Raw genomic sequence first — 26,568 nt, forward strand, 5'->3', positions numbered from 1 at the left:
GCCCAGATATTCAGAAAGAAATGAAGAGAGCCAGAAAAGAAAAATATAAGGGTGCTTTAAAAACCTTTAAAACTTATCTTTATTTTATAAATATTGTAATCCTCACTGAAGCAAAAATAATAACTGTTGTGGAATTTATAGCAATTATGGAAGAAAAATACATGAGAATAAGGGGGCAAAGGACAAAGACAAATGAATTCTGTGACCTAGTGTGTGTGTGTGTGTGTGTGTGTGTGTGTGTGTGTGTGTGCGCGTGTGAAGTAATATAACATGATTTGGAAGCCATTTATAATTAGTTAAACATGCATACCATCTTACTGTGAAACCACTAAAAATAATGGAAGCCAACACATGAAATGTAATGTAAAACTAAAAATCATTTGATCCATCAAAAAGAAGACAAGAGAAGAACAGAAGAATAGAAGAACAAAGAATGAATGGGATCAATTAAAAAAAAATACCAATACAAAACAACTTTCAACTATGTTAAAAGTTGCATTAACTGTACATGGACTAAACCCTCTAATTAAAAGGCAGAAACTGTTATGTTTAAGCTGTTTACAAAAACCACTTCAAATATAAACACAAATTAAAAGTAAAAAGGTGAGAATGCTATCAGCCAAAATGCAAAAATAAGAAACTCCAAGTTCTGCCTCTCCTTAAAAGCAATAAAACAAAAAATCAGGCCAAACTGTCAAAAGCAACTCTTCTTGAACTCTGAGAACTAATCAAAGATTTATAGCAATCAGGGGAACCCTGGCTGAAGACAACTGCTGATCCTCAGAAAGAATGGTGAGCTTTGTAACGTTTTAATTTACCCTAGTCCCAAACCCCCTCTCCAGGCCAGCAGTCACTCTGCATATAACAGTTCACATACCTGGTACTGCAGAAAGCAGAAACTACCTCATTCACAAAGAATTCTAATCCTTGTTCAGAACTGTCTGGTACTTCCCTGGTAGACCTATCTTTACTTCACCTAACTCCTGAAACTGGCTTACTGCTAATTGCTTCCTGGGAGACATTTGTCAATACCATATCTTAACTGTACATGGACCAAACCCTCTAAAAGGCAGAAACTGTTATGTTTAAGCTGTTTACAAAAACCACTTCAAATATAAAACACAAATTAAAAGTAAAAAGGCGAGAAATTATTGCTGCTGAGGCAATAAATAAATAACAACTAGAGCAAACAGTGGACTAACCAAACACGTGAAAGCACCAGCTAGGGAATGAGATGTCTGTAAGGACTTTGAATAACTCTGACATATTCCTGGTACTCTGGGAGAACACAAACACATACTCAGAACTGTGCGCGTGTTCAGGAAAGAACTGAAAAGACCCTAAGCTCTCAACTCCTGCTGACCTTGGGGCTCTAAAAAAAAAACACCAGGAAATGGAGGCTAATGTAATTGCAAATTGCCGGGCTGAGTGGTGAAAGTATACCTCAAAACACACATGAGCCCTTTGGCATAGACTGGAAGAATTTCTTGGTTCCAGGCATTAATGGGGGTTTCCTATTAATATTATAGTTATTGGGTTTATTACAATACCTAGTTTTCAACAACAAAAAATGTACACATGCCAAGAAACAAAGTATGACATATACATTGAGAAAAAGTTATTGGAAACTCTGCCTGAGAAACCTTACACACTTAATATAACAGAATATACTAGACCAAGACTTTAAATCAGCTATTTAAAATGTACTCAATGAATTAAAAGAAAAAAAAAATCTCTAAAGAACTAAAGAGAAATATAAGAATGATGTCTCACCAAAAATTATCAATAGTTAGGAAAAAAAATTTAAAGCCAAATAGAAATTTTGGAGTTGAAAAGCATAACTCAAATGAAAATTTCACTAAAGAAGCTCACTAGCAGATTTGAATAGGCAGAAGAAAGAATAAGCAAACATCTAAATTATGCAGTTGGAAGAACAGAAATAATAAACAAGGGAGAAAATTGAACACAGACCTGTGGGCACCATCATGCATGTCAACATACAGGTAATGGAAGTTCCAGACAGAGAAAGAATACTTGAAGAAATAATGGCTGAAAAACTTCCAAACTTGATGAAAATCATTAACCTGCATATTCAAGCAGCACCACAAAGTCCAAGTAGAAAAAAAAAATCAATCTACTAGAAATGTTTTAAAACTCATAGTTTAAGGAATCCCTACCAACAAAAGACCATGGAATTTCTCTTCCTAAAAAGCTGATTTCCAATTTTTGCATGACTCAACCACTATTTATTTTAATTCTCTCTAGGCATGAAATGGCTTTGTGAAAAAAGTATTTCATTAAAGTTATTTATAGACATATGTCCTAGTCCAAATGCCATAAACATATTTTTTTTTCTGGTGTGAATAAAAATGAAAAATAATGAAATGTGTAGCACATTTGGTACGTGTGCATCTTAACTGGTTTTTCGTACTCTTTTGGGCAAGAGTTGCTCTGGTGAAAGAGATAAGGAGAGCTTTCCAACAAACCACCCACATTCCCTCATAAAAATGAGGCCCGCCTTGGTTTCAGTCCAGCCAGGTTGGCTGCCTGTAATTCATTATCAATCTTTCCCAGAGCCCTATCGCATCTCCCCCACTCCCTTGTCCCAGCACAATTCCAATCAGGCTCCCCCCCCCCTCCCCCCCAAGCGGAGGATTTCTCCATGCTGGCTCAGACCTGGTTTGGAACATTTTATTGGCAATACCGGTGTCATATTCAGGAACCAGAGACTTTTTGTCAGAGTGGATTAGATTGAGTGACAAGTATCAATGTTCAACTAGATTTGAAATATTGTTCAAGTCCCTAGGAATAATAGGCATTAAAATTCTTTCTGTTCACTGCAACAAACCTCTAAAGATTTCATGTCCTCAGTGGAACCGGCATACTGTAATTGCTATTTGGAACTCAGTGTAACCTCAACAGCAGTGGAGACAATACAGTCCTCTCATTACGTACATGCTCTAGGATCGTTTATTTTAATGCTTTCAAATAAATATGTTCCATGCAGCACACCACAATAAATAAGGAGCAGCAATGTTCTCCTAGCAAATCCATTCATAATGTGAGTCACCATGTAAAACACCACATCGCAAGTCTTTGGCCCTGGACCATATCATGGAGCACACCACATCTGCACCTAATCATATCTGGCTTCATATGGATTTAATAGGACTATGCCAGAAGTGCATGTAAGCACAAATTTAACCAGAGGTTTCCAGCTATTAAATACAGCTACTAAGTAGTTGAAAGGCAACAACTAAACCCGTAAAGGTCCCCCCCCCCCCCCAACCCCTACCCTTAATTTCGAGGCAGAAATATAAAGATAAAAATGCTCTGGTGAATTTCAGGTTAGTGGAGCCAGGGTGGGATAGATTTAGAGCAAAGCTGGCACGATACGGCACCCAAAATGTCACGGCAACACTAATACTGAATGGACACAGGTTACGGTGGGAGGGAGGACTGTGGAGGCTGAATTCTAGAAGGAGGACTTGGGGGTGGGGCGGCTCACTTCCACTAGGCAGCCAGCTCCACGGCGCCTTCCTCCTCGCTGTCAGCTCTGTTAGCACGGATCTCCACGAGGGTCCTGGCAAATCGGGTCCATTCATCGTTGTGGGGCACCGCAAGCTGCAAAGCAAATGAATGGGAAACGGTGAGCAAGATGGAGTTTCACCTGAAAGCCTTGAAGCCGGCAGGACTGCTGCTCCTGAAGCTGGCGTGGCCCTCGGAAGGTAAAGGAAACCAGATCTTCATCCTTCTTCCTTGAATCAGTTAGATTCCCTGAAGTATTGCTCTGAAACCAGCAACGTAAGGGAGCACCATCAAGTCACTCTGAGAAGCAAGATCACTCATGGAATTTAAAACACCTTACAAAGCTATGTAAAAATATACTATTACATGTAACAGCCACATTAAAGCACCTAAACTCACTAAAAATGGGACTTAAAAATTTTCCTGAAGACTATCTTCTTCTGAGCACCATTTAGTGAAGAGACATTATCCCCATCCAATATGAATTGCATGCAGACATTTTCATTAGTTGATTTAAAGGATAACATTTTTTCCCCCCATAACATCCAAAAATGAATTGCTTAAAGAAACCAGGAAAGTGATTGGAATAGAATTATTTGAAACTGAGAAGCAGGGTCAAGTAGACATCTCAATGGTTTTCAGATAGAATGAAATTGATTTAGAGTGTAGAGCCATTTTCTTGGAGGATTACTCTATAAAATGGTATAATCCATCTTTATAGGCACGAGTGTTACATGCTCTATCCACATTTTATATAAACATTAATACCATATTCATTCCAATCAATATACATTATTTTAAACTATAAACGAGGCAGAAAATAAATCTAAGGTTAGAGATCACTTCCACAGCTGAAAAACTACCCACTATGTAATAGAACCAAACAATTAGAACTTTAAACTTTTATTATGGGGGATGAGAGTCTCAGATACTATCTGTCCAAGACAACTTACTGGAGAATGGCATCACCATTCTACAAAGTATGTCCTTCAATTAATGTTCTGATACCAAGGTTAAATGTTTCGAGAGTTTAAAATACAGGTGGGGGATATAAATTCTACTTATTTTGAGAAAGGGTATAACTAAGAATTCTCATTTAGTCATATGAATGTGTTTTTGAATGGTTAAATACTTCCCTGGTTATTAAAATGAATCCAAATTTGTGTTTTCACAAATAGTATTGATGACACTGTTATTCTTTCACTCAGTCCATTTTCTTACTTTGAGCTCTTTTCCTAGGTTCTGTTATTCCTCATTTTTCTCTTCAATTTTAGAAAATATTGCACTGGGTATACAAAACCCAGTAAATGATACAAAAGAGCTAACAAATGATACAAAAAGAGCTAACAAAAAGCAAAAGAAGGATAGGGTTGGAATCATATGTATATGAGATAATAGGTCCATTTCTTTTGTCTCTTCCAACTCTTGACCAAGTCTTCCAAAAGAACCACACATCAAAAGCCCAAGAAGAGACAAAATCTAATCATGATAATATATTTATAACTTTTTTCCTATAAGGAGTATATTGTTCATAAAGATCAATATGCTCTGGGAGTTTGGCTCCCAATCATGACTTTATTATTGATATATTCATACAAATTTAAGTTAACATATGATGCCATATGTAATGTTTTATTGATATCAACATCTAATAACTATACACTAAAATAAGAAAATAGGTAAATATGTTTACACAGTTTCATGTGGTAGTAATGGCAATACTATTAAGAAATGACACCAATAAAAATTATGAAACATTAAGTTTAGGACATGTGCCCAGATACAGTTGGGGAAAGAATTGAGTATCATATAACATACAGAGTTGCACATCTAACTTTTCAAAAATAAATTTTATTAAATTTAAATGTTTATCATAAACAAACAAAAAAAAATACCCTACAATGGAACTACATTTGACCTTCTCCATGGAGGTGGAAATAGTAGTTCTATTATACCAATATTTGTCCTTAAAAATACAGATTATCCCTCACAAAAGTTTTCACAGTATTCTAACATATCTTGTCCTCCTTTTGATTTGTGAAAGTTTCACTTAGTTTGGAAAAACATTAGAAGGTGTTTTTCAAAAAACAAACAAACAAAAACTCTGTTCTGTAAGTATTTTCCTCTCCAAACTATCATAAATAACACAGAAATGCTAGTTTGTTTCAGTTCACACAAAAAATTCTAGAGTTGAACACAATAGAAACACAGATGCTTCCAAAGACTTAAATTGACCTACCTCATCCTATTATATGTTTTCAACTAGTTGACTATAAAAATAACCCAAGATGATTGTAATGTTAGATTTAGAAGGTGAACTGCAGACTGCCCCATTTTTAGAATTATCACCATCAGGAAGCACTTTCAGTATAATCTTATCTTGAATGTGTGAATGTGTACTCATAGGTTGTTTTCATACCCAAAGTAATAATTTTGGGCATTTGAAATTCTTGTGTGGAAGACCAAGCAGGTGTCCTAACAAGCAAGACCTCTGTACACTGAACAGCTCTGGCTGCAGTAGCCTCTTTCCGGACAGCACTGTCCTTCCTGTCCTTGGCTGTGCCTGGCTCTTCTCACTTGGTCCTTTCTGATTAGAAATTGCTAGAAAGGAGTCTCACAAGCATAAATACACCTGGGACTTTCTCGAGGTGACTTTTAATCCAATAATACCTCAATCATTAAGTTAAAAAAAAAAATTGCTCATGTTTTTTAGTTAAAGAAAAACTGCCCCATATCCTTCTAACCAGTATACAAATGCTTATTCCATCAGCATGGACTGAGCACCAACTATATGCCAGGCACTAAGCTAAGAACTGAAGATACAACAGTGAATCATTTTTGTCATATGACAACCATGAAATACAGATGAAAATTAATTTATCATATTTTCTAAGGTCAAAATGTGTGAATACTGGCATAGGATTTTTTTTAAAAAAAACTTACTGACATTCAAAATATGAAGAGCTAAAAATCTACCTTCTTACAGTGACAATTGCAACATTTCCAGGTATGTGTCATGTGTCAAGCAAGTAGCAGGAAACGAATGGCACGGTAATGACATGACTTCTGCATCTTCAAGTTTCTATCAAGGCATTAAAGGGTGAATCTAGAGTATCACTATGGCTTTCTCTCCTAAAAATAATAGTTTAAAATAATTTTCAAGGAATATATATTTGTGATAGGAAAAAACATCCACAAGTTTCTAACGGTGATGATTAATTTAAATCAATTACAAAGTCTATTGGAAGCACCATGAAGAAAATAGCCCACAGTCATACCATAAGAAAAAACTCAGAGACTTCCCAGGATTGTACTGAGTCAGAGCGGGTCTGGAAATGTTTTCCTCCTTCAGATTCATTGGCCGAAGCCCACATCCTAGGTCAGGATGACTCAGATTTTCCCTCTGCTTCAGATATGGCTGGTTTGCCCCCAGCCCATTAGGTGACTGTTTTCTAAAATTTTGCTAAATGGACAAAGCATATATTTATGCCCCAAACTCTCAAGGCTCTGATGCCTAAGATAACAGAATCTTAGCTCTAAGAGTGTCCACCTTTTATAGATATGATATGGCCCTATTTTTACAGCCCAAGACCAAAAAGGTAGTTTCTGAGGTAGCAATTTGGCCTGAGGAGGAGGTAAAATGAACCTCAGATTTGAACAGGAGACTTAAGTCCTGTTCTCATCTTGGTTCCTGGCAATGGCGAGGCACTTAACCTCTCACTGCCTGAATTGTAAAATGGGATGATGATGTCTGACCCATTTATCAACAGAGATGTGGAGAGGATGAGAACAGTAATCTAAGGGGAGAAAATACCATGAGTTCAACACAGACTAGTCATACACTCTTTTCCTCTAAACCGTCACTCAGATTGAACAGGTTCTTAAAAATGGTATGTAAGTGAATGTTATCCATTCCATAACATTTATGTGGTTTTGGTTTTTGTTTTCTTTCAGAAATAATTCTGCTATTTGCAATGGGAGGGCTTGAAGGAACAGCATGGACCTCTCTCACAGGTAAGAAACAGAAGTACGGGATGCTGAACGATTTGCTAAGGACAACAGAACTTTCCCACGTTGTTCTGGTCATGTGGCGCAATCAGGAGCCTCACCCTTTTAAGAAATGCCAGCATACCAGGCCAGGAGGGCAGGCAGCAGGTCATGTGTGTTTTGAATCACTTGCTAAAAGATTCTAAAGATTATTTTTAACGTTCTAAGATTCCTGCGAGATGAAAGGTGATCTTAATAAAATGCAAAAGTGCCAATGTTGTAGAGAAATCATGAAAATGGAAGATTTTAGTCCCTCTCTGCCTCACTCCTTCTGAGGCTGTGTCATGGATCTGTCCTCTCCCCTCTTCCTGAGTGGCCCGGAAGATTCCTCTGGACTCAGCTCCACTCTGTCCCCAAACAGCTCATCAACTCTTCCGGGGGTGTCTTGCCTGAGCTACTGGTGCAGGTCAAGGGAGGTACAAGCTGCAGAATAGCTCCATTTGGAGAATGGAGGCAGATCACGTGTTCTGTCCCAGCTGCCACTCATTCGCTGTGTGAACTTAGGAAATGTGTTTTAACATCTCTGATCTTCAACTTCATTTGTGAGCAAGGATTTTTTAAGAGTCAGCTCCTAGGACTGTTGTGAATAGAAAGTATGACCAAAAACAGAGCATAGCACAGTCCTTGGCACAGTAGAAACCCTGAATAAATGATGTTGTTTTTCTTTCTTAATGCTTATTTCCCTCTCCTCCATTTTGTCCTTTTTCCTCTTGTTTTTGCTCCCTTCCCTCTTTTTATTCTTTCATTGTCTACTTTTCACCTATACAGAGCTGTATTTTTAGAAGCATTCCTTATATTCTATCGCATTTGATTTCTTTAAAGCCCACCTAACTCATTTCCTAAATAGTCACACTTTTAACCACAGTTAAGTTCCAGGAGCTCGGCCTGCGGAAGAGGTTCTTTCCATTCACAAGGCAAATTCTGTCAGAGTACTTTTCATGGCTTAGTTCGAACACCAAGCGTAGAGCCACTATTCTCTGTAAATATGCACAGATGTGCACACACACATATGTTATTTTTTATTTTTTAAAACAGGACCAACACAGCTTTAGCTAGCTATTTCCTCATTACAGCACTTTCTGCAGTGGGCTTCTACATTTTTAGCTCAAGTCGGAAGGCCTTGTAACCACCGGACCTGCTGTTATAAAAATCAAATGACTTTTTATAACCAGGGTTACACACACAAATATCATTCATGTGTCCCCTTTTATAAGCACCCGGCTAACCATTCTCAACAGTGCTCAGTCAAGCCTCCCTCATTTGTTAGTAATTTTAAAGGGTTTACATTACCTAGCAACTGATTTTAAATAGCCGCCTTATCTGCCCTCGCTCCTACCAGCCCAATGCTGTATTTTCTTACAGTTAAAAATACGTGTCCCAGGCATTGCTTAGTATAAGAGTAGATTAATTAAAAAAAAATATTTTTTATAATTAAGACAGAAAAAATATTCCATAATTTCTGTTTGGTGTCTTGGATATATTACGCATGGCAGGCAAATTAAAGTGAGTAGGACTCTAGGCTTCAGGATAAATATTCCATGGGTGTGTGGTTCAACAGCATCTTTATAATCTTTCAATTACACGAAGTCATTAAAAAAAAAATGTCTAGGGTGATTATGTTAACCATGGATTCCGAACAGACACACCACAGTTCATCTCCTGCAGTAACCTAAATATTAAAAAGTTTTCTGTTAGAAAGATATGTCACAAATTACCTTTTCACTTTAATACACATTGATTTTTTTTGTTTGTTTTGTTTTGTCAGTGCATTTACAGAAACCAAGGAAGCGAATGTGGGTTTCCACAGAACCACTGCTAAACCCCTTTAAGCTCTAAAAGCTTTTTTAAAAGTACAATTATTAATGGCCCCCCAATTCAGGAGATTGTGGAGTTACTGGTATACAAATACATGTTTGTGTTCGGAGGAAGCCTATACTTTTTAGGGCAATTCCCTTTGCCACACACACAGATGGAAGCAAAGTGGGAGGTAATAAGCAATGAAACAGCCGCTGGAACGACCAAGCGTACTCACTTCACATAAATACAGCTCCACTGTATTTAACTCTTGGGAGAGTCTAGCATCACTGGTAACAATGGATGAAACCACGGACCAAAATTCCAAGCCAGAATGCAGTACACAGAGGGCGAAAATATACTGCAGTGTTCTACCACAAAGAGATATACTGTGTGGTAACTTAGCATTTACAGCACTTCAGAGAAGTCCAGAAAGCAGAAGTTACATTATTCTCCATCCTGTAGCATCTGCTGTTAACCAGCAAGTGGGTTAAAATTCCTGTAAAATCCAGCAGCAAGCTAACCTAGAGTAGTCTGAAGATATCTGACTACGTTTGGTTAAGGAAGAATTTCTTTTATCTGAAAATCCCATTTAAGGGAGCCCTCATCCACCCATGAAGCTTGCTCTCTCTGTGCTTACGATCCCTTCCTTGTATTTTTAAATGAGTGGTTGACTTTTATAGCATGTTTGTTGGAACAACACTTTTAAAAAATCCATTACCACCCAATTAAGGAAAGAAATAAAGGTAGGACATAAAGGTCAAAAGTAAATAGTAACAAATATGGGTCTATATCACTTTCAACAAGCCAACAAACATCAAAGGGAAATACTTAATTTTTAAACACTATACTCAAAAAAACTACAACGAACCCTTAAAAATATTCTTCATGTTAAAATTTAGCGTTATAGGAAGCATGGCAAAATTCACAAGTTTTTGCCTGTGAAGGAAAAAAATAAATCACAGCCCTGGAGAAGAAAGAGCCAATTCACTAAGCTTTAAAGATGACCCTGTTCACATTTGCATAAAATCTTATCACCCTCCTTTCTTCAGAAATTTCTTAAGCATTATTTTTTCCCCTATTATTTGTAACAATCTATTTCTCTGTCCAAAAGATGGGGAAAATGCTAACAACATTGGCTGATGGGCAATCATGGAAAATAAACTTTTTAAAACTTCCATGACCACTCTTTTTCCATAATAGAAAAGACCAAGGAAATGACAGGAAAATGAGAAAGCATGCGCTACTCAAGCAGATCTGTCATATTAGCTGACTAAACATATATCCCTCCTCTTCCTGATATTTATTAACTATAGGTTTTCTAGTAAATTCCTAGCAACTGCTGCATCTAAGCAGTTTTGACAAAGAGAAGGCTTATTGATAAACACCTTAAAAACATTTACCAAGGTAGTAAAAGAAATGTCATTTCCTCCTACTGAATGTTTGGGCATAAAAGAGGTATTTTTATAATGTAGCTCATGAGTTACCATATCGATAGTGTCCAAAAAAAGCACAATGAAAACGAAGCATTTTTCCAGTGGTTTGATAACTATTTGAGTCAACTGTTAGGCTTTCATTACACTAGTGGCCAATTGCTCACTTTTACAAGCACAGGACGGGGGGAGGGACTGGGACAGCAAAGGGAAGGAAAGACAAATACGCTTTTCTAAATGTATTTTCTATATACCCTTTCTGTGCAAATACAGTGAAAGGGATTATTTTTTTTCCTGTTCATTCATCTATAGCCAACTTGGAGGCTGTATTCTGAATGCTTTACACAACTAAGCTTTCCTTTAACCTTCAACTTTCACATGTAAAACTTTCAATCACCCAACTATTTATTGACTGCTTGTTACTGGTATCAGCCAGGCACTGTGATAGACTCGGATGTGGAACTGAAATAGACAACTGTAAATATCTACTTTGGGTATGTATCTGTGCATGTTTCTAATCTCTAAAGATTAGACACTCTACTGAGGAATGCGATTAACCCAAGGAAGTCTGCCAATGTGGTTTAGTCCCTCTAAGTCAACAGGTTGGCTGTCTTTTAGGACCCCAGAAGATGTTCACTTGTTACCTAAGAATCCTTCATGCAAAGACAAATAAACATAAAAGATTTTGTCTACCTATTGAAAAACTGTTGGCTGGCCGTGAGGAGCCAGATCTTAGGGAATGAACCACAGATCAGTTTTGTTTGCCAGCGAGAAAAGTAAGAGAGTGCAAAATTTCTTCTCTAACGATCAGCTTTGAGTTTACTGAAATGATAATTCATGTTTCCAAATGTAAAAGATGACCTGGTTCCCAACATTCTCAAAAATGTGTGCAGACCTTCCTTGAAATTAGAATGTAACGATTCATTTACTTCTATATTCTGCGAATCCAACCTCTATGGTATCTAAATATTACACACACACACATGCCTAAGCAGATATTTTATTTCTTATTCTGTTTTGGATATTCCAGTAAAAGCATACACACTCATGGAAGAAACCCATAACTCTCCATTTCTGTTCAAGTCAATGTTCATCGCCTCACAGATGACTGGAGCCGCTTCATGCTCAGCTGGTCCAAGCCGTGATTTGAGGCTACTGTTCGAAGCAGTCATTTTTCAAGATAAAATTGAGCAGTTTTGGAATTCTAAAACTAAACATACTTTTCTAGCCATAAAAAAAAATAAAAAAATTAACACTATAATTAGCGACTACTTCAAAATTCAAACTGCTATTGAAAATGACAGTTTGAAACCACAGAAGAATCATAAAAGATGATTAATTATACAAACTGGCACTTGTTTCAGAAGGTTTATATTCATAGGCCACTTGCCACCAAAATGGAAATATATGAAGTTCATTGACTATTGCAAATTACTACACACACATTAATTTGGTTTTCACAAAATTAAATGTTAGGTTTTCTTTTCACAGAATCAACTACTCCGTAATACATAAAAGTCATAAGTATTTTCTTATCAATTAAGAAAAAAACAGTGCCTTGCAAAGATATTAATCCTCTAAATCTATTTTCATAAACTAATGCTACCTGAATAAGCACACTATTTATATAATAATTAGTTTAATCATGGTCTTTTACATATATAATGATCAAAATGAAAGCCATTGCTACTACATTCACTATAAGATGAATAATTATAACATCAATTGGAATAGTGCTTTTCCTTTTCTTTTTAAATTAAGCTCTTTTCCTAGAAGAAATCAAGTTAATACTAAAATGACAATCATACATTTTAACTAAATTATTTTATCTCAAATATGTATAATTTATTATGGCAAGAAAGTGAATTAATATATTATTTCAAAGTAGCTTATTTTATGTAATTACATTTATTACCACCCCAAATCTGCCCATACAAATATGTCGTTGTGCTTTTTAACTTAATTGCACCGTGTTGTGGCTACAATAAAAATTCAGGCAGAACCTGAAAAGTGCCGTTGAGAATTGCAATGCTTAGTTTCTCCGTCACCACATATCTAGATATTAGCAGAGCTAAGTATGTGCACTTTCGGTTTTTATCTCGGTATCTGGTATGATGGAACAGTGTATGCCAAAGCCTTCTTTAGCATGGAGGGAACATCAAAAGAGGTGCTTCTCATCAGCTAAAGAGAAAACACTTCTTCATTGAAGAATAAGCTGGCATTGCAAAGACCTTCAAGCATCTTGCAACTCATGGCCACACTCGCTTAATGAGAAACACAAGTGTTTGGGGTGATTCTAACTGGACTTAGGAAAGCTGAGCCCAGCCCCACTCACTCCTGCTTCCGGAGGCTGCCAGAGCACGGCGGGCAGGCTATCGGGTTCATGGGCAGCAGGGGATGATGGCCTTCATAAAGCACAATAATCAAACTGACTGATTGCTTGTGAATGTCGCTCTTTTTCATTAAGGAACTCTTACTTGGATTAAACCACGAAATCTCAGCCGAACTGCATATTTTGCGTTCCCTCCTCCCCCTTCCCCACGGAGGGGGTTGTTTCTAGTCAGGGCACCAACTTCGTGTGGAAAACTGATGAAGGCCCTGTCCTACGCCAGGTAGTTCCATGAAGCAAACAATTACTGCCTAAGTGTAATCCACTTAAAACCATAAACATATTGTATTTGTTTTGTGTCACTCAAATCCTATTTAACTCCCAGCACTTCCAGTGTCTCAGATGCAACGGGAGCAAAGCGCTATTGAAAGTGCCAGAGGCAGGGCTTGCCGGAACCTTTTATTGTTATTCTAGCTGGCTGTGAAAACTGGGAGGCACTTTGTAATGGTCCTTGTACATGATACCTTGACCGCCATTCCAAACTGTATGACCTAGGTCATCTTTCCTGGTGGGACTCCTAATAAATTCTTCATTCTAAGTATTCATTTCAGCTTTAAAATATATTTAAATGAACACTGAAGTCATGCTTTATGTTTCCAGTAGTTATATTGGATCTCTCCTATTCACCTGCATTTTACCTGTTTAAGAATTTTTCTAGGACCTTTTCATATACTAACATGTGTCAAATGTATTGTATTTACTGAAATGTGTTAATGAAATGACCAGCCACCTCCCCCCCCGCCAATAGTCCTATCAAACAAGGTGTCTGAAATGTTGCCCAAGTTCAGGGTTAAGATGTAAAGGCGAACACACGTTTTCTTAGGCAATGTGTGAGTGGGATACCAAACAAATAAAGTCAGGGCTGTAAGATCTGTTCACCTCCCAAACTACAGATTTCAAGTTGCCGTTTTATTTTCCAAATTCTTCCTTCAGCTCAACCCAAGTTTGGAATTTTATCACTTGACTGCGCAGCAATATAACCAAGGGATTGGAAACTTCGGTGTGTTTTCCACAACTGAACACAGCATCTTCCCTGGAGGAGGTTAACGGAAAAAGAAATCAAAAGAGGTGGACAATATACTGCGTCTTTCAAAATGGGAGCTGCACACAGCTCTCTAATTCAGAGACGCAGCAAACGCCGTGGTGAGGGGGCATGCATGACAGCGGCGGCTGCGTGACAACACCCAGGCGTTCACAGTGGCAACGGGCTTTCCCTCAAACACATCTGCAAGGACGACAGGCAGATAGGCCGACTATCAATCACCAGTACACGTGAACAATTCCATCCTCGCTGGCCCATGTGCTGTGAAAATCAGCTCCGCAGATGTGGAAAAGCATGCTTTTCAGTCAAGGAGCCATGGCAGTGAGTAATTTTTATGTTTAATTCTTTAGAGTATGTGTTCACACATCATTAAAAAAAATTCAACCATGATTAACAGCTCTCTACGAGTGGATTCTGAAGCAAAACGCACTCAACATTTTCAGGTCATATTTGCAGTTAATTTATGACTTGCTATCTTACCCGCGTTTCAGTTAATTGAATGGAGGCATACAGCTCCCAAAACAAACAGGCTGCAATCCCATAGTCTGGAGAGAAAAAGCCTCAAAACTATTTAAGCGCTAGGCTCAGTTTTGTTTTTTTGTTTTTAAATCTTACAAAATTTAAATGGTGCATGCAACCACTGTCCATGGGAGTAACTGTTAAGATGCACAAATAGAATAAAATTATAGCCAAATCATACAAGGGGTCGCCTCTGTGTTCATTGATTTCACAGAACTTCCATTTATGCTAATGGAATTAAGCACCTGCTCAGCAAAGAAAATAGACCCCTATCTGTGAAAATAAGTGTGTACAGTATATTTTCCAGATACAACGCTGAAATCAAACAACCAAAAACGCGGGCTACATAAACAAAGCATCATGTGGCCTACCTGAAAACACTGCTGATTTATATTTTGCCCTTGAGTCACAGGCCCAGAGATGATACACATGCCTTTGCCATTCCAATGTAACAAAAAGAAAAAGAAAAAAGAAAAAAAAAAAAAAAGGCCTGGGGGAGGAGATGGACAAACTCAACCCAGTGATTTCAGTGAGCTCATACGCAATCCTCCGTTTACATCTTCAGAAGTTCATGATAAATTCTATCAGGAAATGTGGATTCCAGCCACTGCTTTCTGCCATCATCTGAAAAGCCCCAAAGGATAACTGTATGTACTAGAGGAGGCATGCTCATAGGGACACTATGCTGGACAGGAGGTGAGGCAGACGGCTGTGAAGGACTGGTTGACACAGGACTTTTGAGCATGCCTTCTAGCTGACCCCTAGGCACGTCTACCTGGACCTGAATGGCGCTGTCTCCATTGGTAGTCACAGAAGTCTCTTGTCAGGGAGTTCTTGACAATAAAGTGGATGGAGAAAGGTTGTCTCTCTCTACTCCCATTGCAGTGGGCAGCACAGACACCTTCCCCCAAACTCTATTATACTTTCAGCTAAAATGACAATGCGATCAGAATAGGGTTGTGGGGAGAATCAGAATATCCACTATGGTTTCAGCTCTATTTTTATTGGCCTCATGATGTTTATAATGTAAAGTCATTGCTATTTTCACTCAACCTTTTCAAATAGTCTTGAGAAATAGGTAATAACAAGAAAAACATATGGCATGTACTACATTTAACCACATTTCTAAAAGATTTCTCCTTCTTCGTAACGGTCTAGGTCAAGGTCAGAATTTGCCATTTTTGATTTCCATCATGAGGGATATTAAAAGCAATGCTCTCAATGGACAGGACTGGCTACATAATCTGCAGGGCCCAGTGCAAAATGCACACGCGGGGTGCCTCGTTAAAGATCTTCTGAACAATTGCAAGACAATGACGGCAGAGAACTAGACCGAGCTCAGGGCTCCTCTGAGCACCGGGCCCACACGACGGCACAGGCTGCACAGCAGGAAGCCAGCCTCCCTCTTGGAACATGACCTTGGCAACAGACAGCCTGTTGCCCGCTGCTTTCTCCTCGGCCTAACAGAATTCCCAGGGGCATCAGCCATGGGAGAGTGAATGTGCCAGGTCTTCCCACAGACACCTCTGCGATGTTTGAGGTCCAAGGAAAATGGATCAACAAAGTGTACTCTAAAAACTACCATTTAGTGTTTTATACAGATTGTATTCTGAGGCTCATTTAAAAGCCTTTCATCTTCTTTCCCAGAGGGTTCCGCAGAACAAGGTTTTCCATCCAAAGGCCAGCATGACCCTAGTGAGGGGTTCATTTTTAATGGGACCAGCGGGCCAATTTTGAATATGGATAATGGTAGCACAGTCTACTAGCAATTTGATCCTCAATGCCATTATTTTTTCTCTTCCTCTCTCTCTATATTTTTAAATCACATCCTGCTCAAACCCCCTTCCCGCCGGTCAGCCTTGCATCAGCCTTACATTTGACCTCAAATTCTAAAGTCAGATAACTTGGAAGGTTGGGCAGGGGCTGTGGAGAGGGTACCCTTTCCTCCCAAGCAAGTTATGCTCTGTAAGTTCTAGGCTGGGGATGGAGACAGCAATCCCGGCATCTGCCCATGAAGGGAACTACCACCTCTTTAGCTGAGCTCAGCTGTAGACAAGCCATCTTTCCTTTCAGTCCCTGGAGCCTCTACAGAGCTGGTCTTCAGAGGTTTAGAACAGGGTATAGAGATGAACGAAGAGAAAAAAAGACTCCTTCCCTTTTCTTTCCCGGAAGTAAATATGAGGTAAATTTGTAAATGCCTTACAAAAATACTGAAGGAAAATACCATAGTTAACACAAAATTATCTTGTTAGGTCTGAGTTTTTCTAAGCTGTAGATGGCTCTGTCTGAGATCAAATAATACAGAGAAGATGGTGCAAACGTAGAAGCCTACCCTGAGGTTTGGTCATTCGGAGAAGGGCTAGAAGATTATGAAATTACCTACTCTCAATAAGGTGGTATATCCTCTCCCCCACGGTCCCCCCACTGCCTCTGGTGGTGAATTTGTAGGGATAAACAACCCTACAAATTGTTTGGCCTATTATGTGTCACAGAGATTTTTCTATAGCCTGTCTAGACTCCAGACAATAGGCGAGACTGGCCTATCATTGCAGACATTTCTACAGTCTGTAATATCACTTAGAAAAGTAAGGCAATAATACAAAAATGAAAACCAGCCTGACCTGCCGGTATGAAGGTAGAAATACAAGTATAACAACACTTACCAATTTAGAAATGATGGTAGAAACCTAGCAAGAAGTTTGAGCAGCCACATATCAGCCAAAGCAACTTTTGCAAAATCCTTGATACGCCCCAAATGAGGCATAGTCAAGTAATTGTGTCCACAAAGTATAAAATCACTTTCATCACAGAAAATTCTGTATATGTTTTGTGTTTTCTTATTGCATATATGTATATAGAGAGTGTGTGTATATATATTACATATAATATATATCAAACCACAGATATATGTATATTTATAATATTTGTGGTCAACATACAGACTTTTAAAAAGGCCCGTCTCTGAATAAAGTAGGTTGTTAAGCTAGTCTGCTTTCCAGCCCTCTTGCATATAATCTTACAAGAATTAAGGGACATATGTATAAGCAAGGGAGGTGGAGAAAGGGTGTTTTTCTGTTTTTTGTTTTTTTAATTTCGCCTATTTCCTTCCACTGCATCTCTGAGCATGTCTCCACATCATCTTCCTCTCCCACAATTACATTTGTTATAAATAAAGGAAAGAAAAAAAGAGAGATGGAGAGAGAAAAAAAGAAAAAGAAACCTTGCTTGTTTCTTTATATTTTCCTTCTATGCTAGCTTTTACATTTTTTAGTAAGGAACCGATAAAGAGTACTTGTTTTTGTTGTTGTTTAATTTATGGACATGATGACTAATCAAAAGATGCACTGAATGTAAAGAACACACGTTGAAGAAAATATTGCTGGAAAGCTATCAGCAATATTTTCAATTCAGAGGGTCTTCGCTCTCCCATAGACTCCAAACTGTGTCAGTGCCCACCAGACCCGTTGCATCTCCCACATGGGGGAGATAGGGGGAGATATATTAACCGTCTCTGGTGCTGCTGGAATGGCTCAGCTTGTGGAATCAGGGGCAATTAGGGGGTGGTGTCTAATGAAACAGAAAAGGTGCAGTAAAACAGAGGGATCCTTCCAGTTCTTTTATGTAGTTGTACCTCCCAAATAGAAAACCCCTATTTCTAAAGTCATTCCATGTCTGTCTTTGGGCGAATTTTTAAAAATTCCCAAAACAGCCCCATTTAGTTTGTTTCAACACAACCAACTCTACCACATAGCAGTATGTGATATATCATCAACAGTTGCAATCCATGTTGGATTGCCAAAGTGACAGGATGCTGATGGATGAAGCCGTGCAGAACCCTTCCTGGTGTGATCAGCTAAGTCCATGGTCTACCAGGCATCACAGGGCACTTCCCATGTTAACACGTGTATGGATACAGATGTGGTGTATCTCCCCCTCCCCCCCCCGCCACTCCCACCCCCCCGCCCGCCGCCAGGACGCAAATGTTAGATTCATAGCATGCCAAAATAGCTTCACACAACACTCTTATTTTGTTTTGCTGGAAAGTCCAATATTTTCTGTCTTTAACCTCAATGGAAATGAAGGTTTTTGCCAACATTTTCTTATAGAAATTTAAAAATAAACAGATATGCTTCAGGACAACTGATTGATAATGTGATATTAAATATAGCCTAACGCTCCAAGGAGATTTTATGGAAATAAAAAATGTATTTTTTTTTTTTAATGTACCACGATCTTCAATAATACTTAACATATAGGGCTGGCAAAAGTAGGTTTACGGTTGTTCCTATGGAAAATAATACAATAATTAATAATAATAATAATAATAATACAAGAATAAATACCATATTTTGCGTATTCACATTTGTAAACCTACTTTTGCCCCACCTTGTATCACGTAACAAGACATACCAGACCCTTAGGCTGGTGTTGCTCAGTAGATAGAGCATCGTCCTGTGGACTGAAGGGTCCTGGGTTCTATTCCAGTCAAGGGTTGTGGGCTTGATTCCCAGTGGGGGAAGGGGACATGCAGGAGGCAGCTGATCTGTGATTTTCTCTCATCATTAATGGTTTTTATCTCTCTCCCTTCCTCTCTGAAATCAATTAAAAGTATATTAAAAAAAAAAGAGAGAGAGAGAGAGAGATGCCAGAGAGGTCTAGCTTTCCTATGATAACTTTGAATACCATAAAAAAAAAAAAGGTACACAGTTCTGATTCACCTCAGCCTTTTAACTAAGAGTAGTGGTTTTTGTTTTAACGAAACACATCAACTAAAACTTGACTTTTTGAAATAATCAGCAAAGCCCAGATGCAGCAGCAGCGCTAGGAATTTGGCAAACTCGCACTGACGTGAAGTTGGTGGGAAGGGCATGCTGGGCCCCGGGCAGCGGGAACCCTGCGGTGCTCCGCGGTGAACCGGGGCCATGCCCTGTGTGTCCTGCTTGGCGGAGAGAGGCCAGATGAGGCCCCAAAGGACGTCTTGCCCAACTCCCACTGAAGTCAATGGAAATGGGCAAATGCACTCAAGAGGGCTCTTGTGGTCCACAAGGCCTTGTTAATAATTTCACTAGGTCTTTAAACGAGATGTAGAAGTAAAAAGTAACAAATTATATATATATATATAATGTACCTCTCCAACATCGTAGATCCAAATACGCCCTTCGGAATCCCCGACGGCAACCTCTCTGCCAGCCTGAGCCCAACGAACACGGTTCAGGGCGGACGCCCCCTCAATGGCCACACTCGCCGTTGGAACCTGCCAAGGAGGTGAGGAAAGAATCTCTGAATATGAACTTAAATATACATTTAACTGGATGAGTCACCACTGCCTTCATGGGCATGAAGTAATATGCGTCCCTGCAGAAGTCAAAGGATCCATTGTTCTCACATCAGATGCTCCGCTGTACGAAGGGGGACAGGGGGAGACGCTCGAATGAAAAAACGAAAAGAGGGAGAGTCTTTTTCCACAATGAATGGGCCGTGAGTGACATAAACATGCCTTCAGATGATGCAGGGGGCACACCCAACGTCCAGACCCACACAACAGCTCCATGTGCTCCTTCACCACCAGGTCCTGATTTATGGATGGGGAGAGATTTCAGGATTTGCCAGGATTAAGGATACTCTTAAGAGGCAGGAGGGAGGGTGCTGCTTGGTGGAATAGAAGTCATAGTACTATGAGTCTCTAGGGGGAAAATATGGACTGATCCCGCAAAACCTCATCGGGGAGGGGCTGATCAGAACTAGAAAAAGCCAGCAGGTGAAAAACTTCAAAACCTCAAATTTTCCTCTCTTTTTTTCTTTATCCCCCCCACTCCCCACCCCCCGCCTTTCTGTTTTCCCTCCTCCTGGCGGCCCCGGGTCCTAGGAAGTGCTCATACCTTTGGACAGACGCCAGGGTGACGACCTGATAGAACCGGGCAGCACCTTCTGGTAGAAAAGGTCTTACAGCTCCTCTAAAGCACACCTGAGACCCCTCCACGCTGATAATTGAAACAACAACAGCTCTTAAAGGGGGCAAAGAGTGCCGGTGTAACTGAGGTGCTTGTTCCGGGAACCTGAGCATTTGGAAAAATAATTTCCGTGGGCCTGCCCCTTTGTCCATTATCAGTTGTGTAAACTCCCGTCTCGTTAAGTTTGAAGGTCTATTCACAGACAGAGCAGATGCCAAGAGAACCTTCTACAAGAATGTTGAATAAGAAACGACAACGGGCCATTAAAGAATTGAAAAGGTAAATGCTAAGACAAAAAATTAAGAAAACAAAAACAAAACTGTAGTGAAAAGAGGGCCCGGAGCTCATCTCACGCCGTCTCAGACCTGCGTTTGGTACACACCCCGGATAGGAGGGAAACACGGAGGGAAACACAGCGTGCACTGGGCCTTGGAGCTCCTGGCTCTCCCTGATTCCAGGAATTGGAACCATCTGATCTGTTTACACGTGATTATTGACCCAATCCCTATCTTTAAAAGAGCAATAAAAACTCCATCATATGTCAGAATCTATGCTTACACACTTAATCTTGAAATCAATAAAATTTCTTCTACCCGTTTAAATCACTTCATGTCAATTATGTGCAAAAAATGTAAACAAAAGTCCCCAGCTCATTTTTTTTTCTTAAAATACACAATTTCTACAATAAAGGTACCTGCTGTAAAAGCTGGAGCTTGAATTTGTAACCAAACCTTTCAAAGGCCAAAACAATGTGAATTTAGATGGGCTGTAATTCTGTCGATACATTTTATTATTAGTGTGCTACTCAGAAGACAAATCAGAGATCCACTAGGGTTTTCAGAATTAATTCTTAACTCCATAAATGCAGAGAAATCAAACAGGATGATACTTTACCTGATTCTATTCAACATCAGATTTTAAAAATGAACACTTTCAAAGATGGAATAAAAATGTTAAATCTTAATATGAGTTTGATAAAAAAAAATGAACCACTCTGAAAAATTAATTTTTTGATACACTTTAAATTATGCCTAATACATTTTAAATAATTTTATATTTATGTGGAATTAAATGATATAGCAAAGTGAATCAATTCACATTCTAACCATTTAACAATACCTTCTTTTCATAGATATTATAAGAGGTAAAAAAAATATGGCTATCACACCTTATAATACATGCTAATAAATTATTGGATACATGAAGGAAATGACTAAATCTATTTTATTAGCCTGACCAGTAACGGCCTTTCAAAAGTTGGTGAACTCAAAATGAAAATAATCCTTATATTGCCTCTTTCTTTCTTACTCTTGTATTTCAGCTTCATAAATATTTTCACATTTTTTGAGGCTCAATCATTTTATTTGCAAAGACAGGACCTATACAGCATCAATTACTACACTGTGCAGAGGTAGGTGAATGTAAACTATCCTTGGATAGGAGCAGTTGGGACAACTTGGTTTAAAAGCACAGGACTTTGAATAACAGCAAAAACACTGGGAGTTCAGGTTCTTTAAAAAAAAAAAAAAAAAAAAAAACCCCACAACAATTCTAATTCCTAATCTCACAAATATTTGAAAAATTTCGTTTAACTTGATAGAAGGCAAAACCAATTTGAGGGTTTTCAAAAAAGCGTTTCGTTCATTACTGGATTTGAATCAGACGCTGTGTATCGGCTTATTACTGTGAAAGCAGAATTACGGTTACCACAAAACTAAGCGGTTCGCATGCCCAGCGATGATTTTTTTGAAAGATTTAGCTGTAACACTTTTATGTGGTTGTCTCCTGATACCTAGAGAAAAAGGAGGATGGGGGAGGAGAGAAATGACTGCTGGCAATGATGAGACATCCATTTCATTTTACCTAAAAATCCTGATTAAAAATAAAACAGTAAAATAAGAATGAGTAAGGAGGTTAGAGAACACTCATTCCCATTGCATTGTAGTTGGGTTTTACCTAAATGTCACCTCTACCAAGTCTGGTTTCTGATACTGACTTCTGATACCCCAGTCAATCTGGAAAACCTGTGTGTTTTTTTTGGTTGCTTTAAGTGCATGAGTTTTAAGCAGACAGAGGCAACGTGAGATGAAAAACTTTGGGAAACCGTTCACATGTGGAGTAATAGCATCTTTCTATTAAAAGCAGTAATGTTATAGAGCATTTCCAAATCCCAAACGATGGGCATTGTATGTACTCAGGCCTTGAGAGTACTTTTAAAGATGCTTTCTTCCATAGCCCCTGTGCTTGTCCCATGCATAGTTCTTATGGCCAAAAGGAAAAATAGGCTTCAATGGAAATATTTTTAAAAGATAACAATTGGGCAATGGATATAGGATGCTACATAATCTTGCAAGATACATCAGTTCAATAATAACACCTGAAGGCTATCGCCCTGCGCCCTCCCACAAAAAAACAACTCAGGGGAGCCTGCTCCTCCTTATACCTCCAGGTGTAGCTTCCTAATTAAAAAGGCCGAGCTGTTTCCTGCTCAAAACACTTCAAAAGGGCTCGCTCTAGTTCTCCACGTGACATATAGTTTGCAACACTTGTTCCTCTTACCTGTCCATTCTTATTTATGGAGAGCTGCCCTGAATCAGAGACCAGGAAATGATGGAGATCATTTTATTTTTATTAAGTTGAAAGACATTTTATATATATATATATATATATATATATATATATATATATATATATATATATATATATATTTTAAAAACCCACATAACCAAATGAGCACCTCAATAATTTCAAGTAGAAAAAAAAGGGGGGGGGGAGGGAGGTCACATAGCACAATCTTGAAAACATCTATATGTAGTTTAATTATTAAAAAAAAAATGTTTCCTTGGTAAAATGTTGTTTTTTGAAAACGGCTCTTTTTCCCTTGTGAAGCATTCTAAACGTGACGTGTTAAAACTGCAACTTCTAAAGCACACCGGGTTCCGCACATGTGTTCAGAGTTAGGAACCATTGTGGGGAGCCTGCCTGTGAGGTGAGCATCTCAGACAAGGACTGTCTGCCTTGTAAAAACTAAATGGAGGCTGGGTCTGGATCTGGGCATAAACAGCCAACAAAAATCATCTCCTGTGGGTTCCAAGCAGGAATTGGACACATAGTGAATACTATCGAATCGCCCCTTGAAAAGCCCAATCTAAAGTCAGTGTCCAACAAACAAACAAACAAAAAGTCAGCGCCCACACATCTTACTTTTCCAAATGTTTGCCAGTAGAGTTATTCCAGCCCCGCTCTGAAAGGTGCCTGCGTGTTCCTTCCCTTAAGGGGAAAGCGTGAACAAGTATCGTTTTTTGCTCTTTGCAAAAAAAAAAAAAAGGGGGGGGGGGTCGTCAATTGTGCAGCATCTGCCACGGTTTAGGGATGAAGTGAGATTAAGTGATTTTTGGCCATGCATCTGCCAATTCCCTTCAGAGCTGTCCAGAACCCAGCTGCAATAGGAGGGTCTGTCCAAAAAGGGACAGTTTTTTTTGCAGAGAGAGGGGGTAGGGGTGGGGATGTGGGGGAGAGATGGAGAGAGGCTGACTGCGCTCCCTCCCAGCCCTCCCGCCCGGCGCCTGCGCCGCCGCTCACCTCGGTGTCGTTGTTGAGGTTCCAGAGGTCCAGGCGCCCCATCCCGTCCACGCAGGCAAAGAGCGCGGGGTGCACGGGGGACCACATGACGTCGTACACATAGTCCGCATTGTCTTCAAAGGAGTAGAGCGGCTTGTTGTGCTGTAAAGCAGAGGGACCGTGAAGACTTTGTGGCGCTGCCGCCGCCCCGGGCTGTCTAGCGGGGCCTAATTAAAAACTTTGCACATTCACAAAAGTGTCATAAAACTTCCCCGAGATGAAAGTCCTCGAGAAGGTGCGCCTCAGCTTTAATGTGACTGCAACTGTCCAGTGGCATAAATAAATGCCTGGCCGAGGGGGGTTGCTCCAACCTAAGGGCCCGGGTCGGGGGAGGGCGGTTTCAGGCTCCATCGTCAGAGACATTCCAGGCAGGTGGACGGGGCTGCCCCTGAGCTCGCAATTCCGGCCGGGCTACCTTTTGCGAGCCGCTCGGGGAGCCCAAACCCAGTCCTCTTGGTCCTCCTGCAGGGATCCTACCTGCGGGGATGCTCTGCAAAGCCCCGGCGGTCCCGGTGGCCCCGGACCCTGTAAACCGAAGGCAACGCCTGCCACCACGTGGTCATTGTGTGTATTGCAAGCCTGCCTCCAGTCCCAACTGGGGACCCAATCCCTACTTGAAGGGTTCCTTTTGCGGAGGGGGGAATGGGAACGCATATTTTAAAGGTTTTTTGTAGTTCTTCTGGGAAGTGAAAAAAATCTCGCGTTTCTAAGACCTTCTCTCTCTACGTAGGGTCAGTCAGTGCACCCAAGCCAGGTGAACTGGCGTGGCTCCATTTACTACCCTGAATCTTCAAAGGTGAACCACATTTTTCTAAATCCCCCAGTATTTATTTCCAAGAGCCCCGAAATTGGTGTTTTCCTGGGGGAAATGCATTTGTACACACCCCCTACACACACACTGCATACAAATGCTTGCACACTCTCTGGAGGGATACAATAAATTAAAATGGCACTCTTGATTTCCAGTGAATATTGTCACATCAAAATAGCACAGAAGTCAGAGGCAAGTTTGAAAGTACACCAGAAATAAAACGTAATTGGACTTCATGAATTATTCATTCCATCTGTCTTATTCTAATTTCTGCATAATGGATTTACTAATCCCTGATCAATTAATGTAAAATGAAATTTAAATGATAATGAAAGCCCCAGAGATAAAAAGAAATTAAGTATTCTTATATCCTCTGACAGAAATCTAAACAATGGAAGCTCCCCCCCCCCCCCCCCCCCGTGTCTTCTTTATCCAGTCAGCTGTCTGTACTTGGGTCCCACTGAATGCCTGTACAGGCCAGAGTAAAAAGACCAAATCAAATTTAATAATATACAATATGAACAATCTGCATAGGATGTTCAAAGAATGTATCTGCAAGGGAAGCAGCTTGGACAAAGACTGTTATTTCCAACTCCCAAAGTGCACTGATAGTGAATGTAAAATGCACAAAAATGCATGTGGTGACATCAAAGGGAACAACGTTAGTGAGAAGGCAGTAACAGGTCCATAACCTAAAAACTAAGGCAACATTTGTTAAGGAACTAACGATAAGTGGTTTCTTTCCTTGAATTAAATGACTTTGGCGTTGCTTAGAAGTGGACACAATTGTAATACTAGTAAAGCTGTACAGGAGAATTTAGATGGCCCGCTGTGTGTGTGCATGTGTTGGTAGTGTATGTGTAAGAAACGTCTTATTTTTAATTCAAAAAGTATCTAAGGGGGGAGTGAGTTGAAAAAATATACTTATGCATGACATTGAGATCTCGATAAGAATAGAGAGGACATTAAAGCCTTAGAGTTTGGTATCTTAACTTGCTGTAACTCTTCTATGCCAACATTTTTATTATATGCATGTCTGCACATGGATTTGGAGCTAAAATTGCCTCTTTGCTATTTATGTAGCTTCTGTCTTCCTCACACTGTTTGGACTAGGTGATTCAAACTACTTTCTCCTGAAAATCCATCTATCCAATGATGCTATATAGCGTGGTTGTATCATTTTTCCTTGTTAATGCAGAAAAAAAAGGCAGTGTGGAGGAGCTGGGTTTTCACCGACCACTTGTGAATACTAAGTTCTCACTCTCACAGAAATGATTCTTGCCCAAATTGTTGATTCTGCAGCAAGACAGTCAAGATTTGTTAAAAGAACGTAACATGTTCTTCTTAAAGTTAAAGGGTAGAAGAGACCTACACATGCCTAAAAGAGTTAATTCTCAGTATTTTCTCTCAATAACCCAGCTGGTCGTAAAACT

At 39.4% G+C, this 26,568-nt stretch overlaps 1 protein-coding gene across 5 annotated transcripts in view; it reads right to left on the reverse strand.

The window, feature by feature from the left end:
* Positions 1 to 2,677: 2,677 nt before the first annotated feature.
* The window catches only part of DYNC1I1 (dynein cytoplasmic 1 intermediate chain 1), a 274,243-nt gene continuing 250,352 nt past the window's right edge, over positions 2,678 to 26,568 (reverse strand). For 4 of the 5 annotated variants that reach the window (XM_036429363.2, XM_036429361.2, XM_036429362.2 and 1 more), the window contains 3 exons: positions 24,286 to 24,426; positions 19,881 to 20,006; positions 2,678 to 3,624 (listed from right to left, as the gene is read on the reverse strand). In XM_036429363.2, coding sequence (XP_036285256.1) covers positions 3,514 to 3,624; positions 19,881 to 20,006; positions 24,286 to 24,426 — 378 coding nt within the window. In that variant the 3' untranslated portion in view covers positions 2,678 to 3,513. The remainder of the gene's footprint in view (positions 3,625 to 19,880; positions 20,007 to 24,285; positions 24,427 to 26,568) is intronic. The other variant, XM_045578419.1, reaches the window with a different exon arrangement.

Source organism: Pipistrellus kuhlii, unplaced genomic scaffold (assembly GCF_014108245.1).
Source record: "Pipistrellus kuhlii isolate mPipKuh1 unplaced genomic scaffold, mPipKuh1.p scaffold_m20_p_10, whole genome shotgun sequence".
NCBI classification, from domain to species: Eukaryota; Metazoa; Chordata; class Mammalia; order Chiroptera; family Vespertilionidae; genus Pipistrellus; species Pipistrellus kuhlii.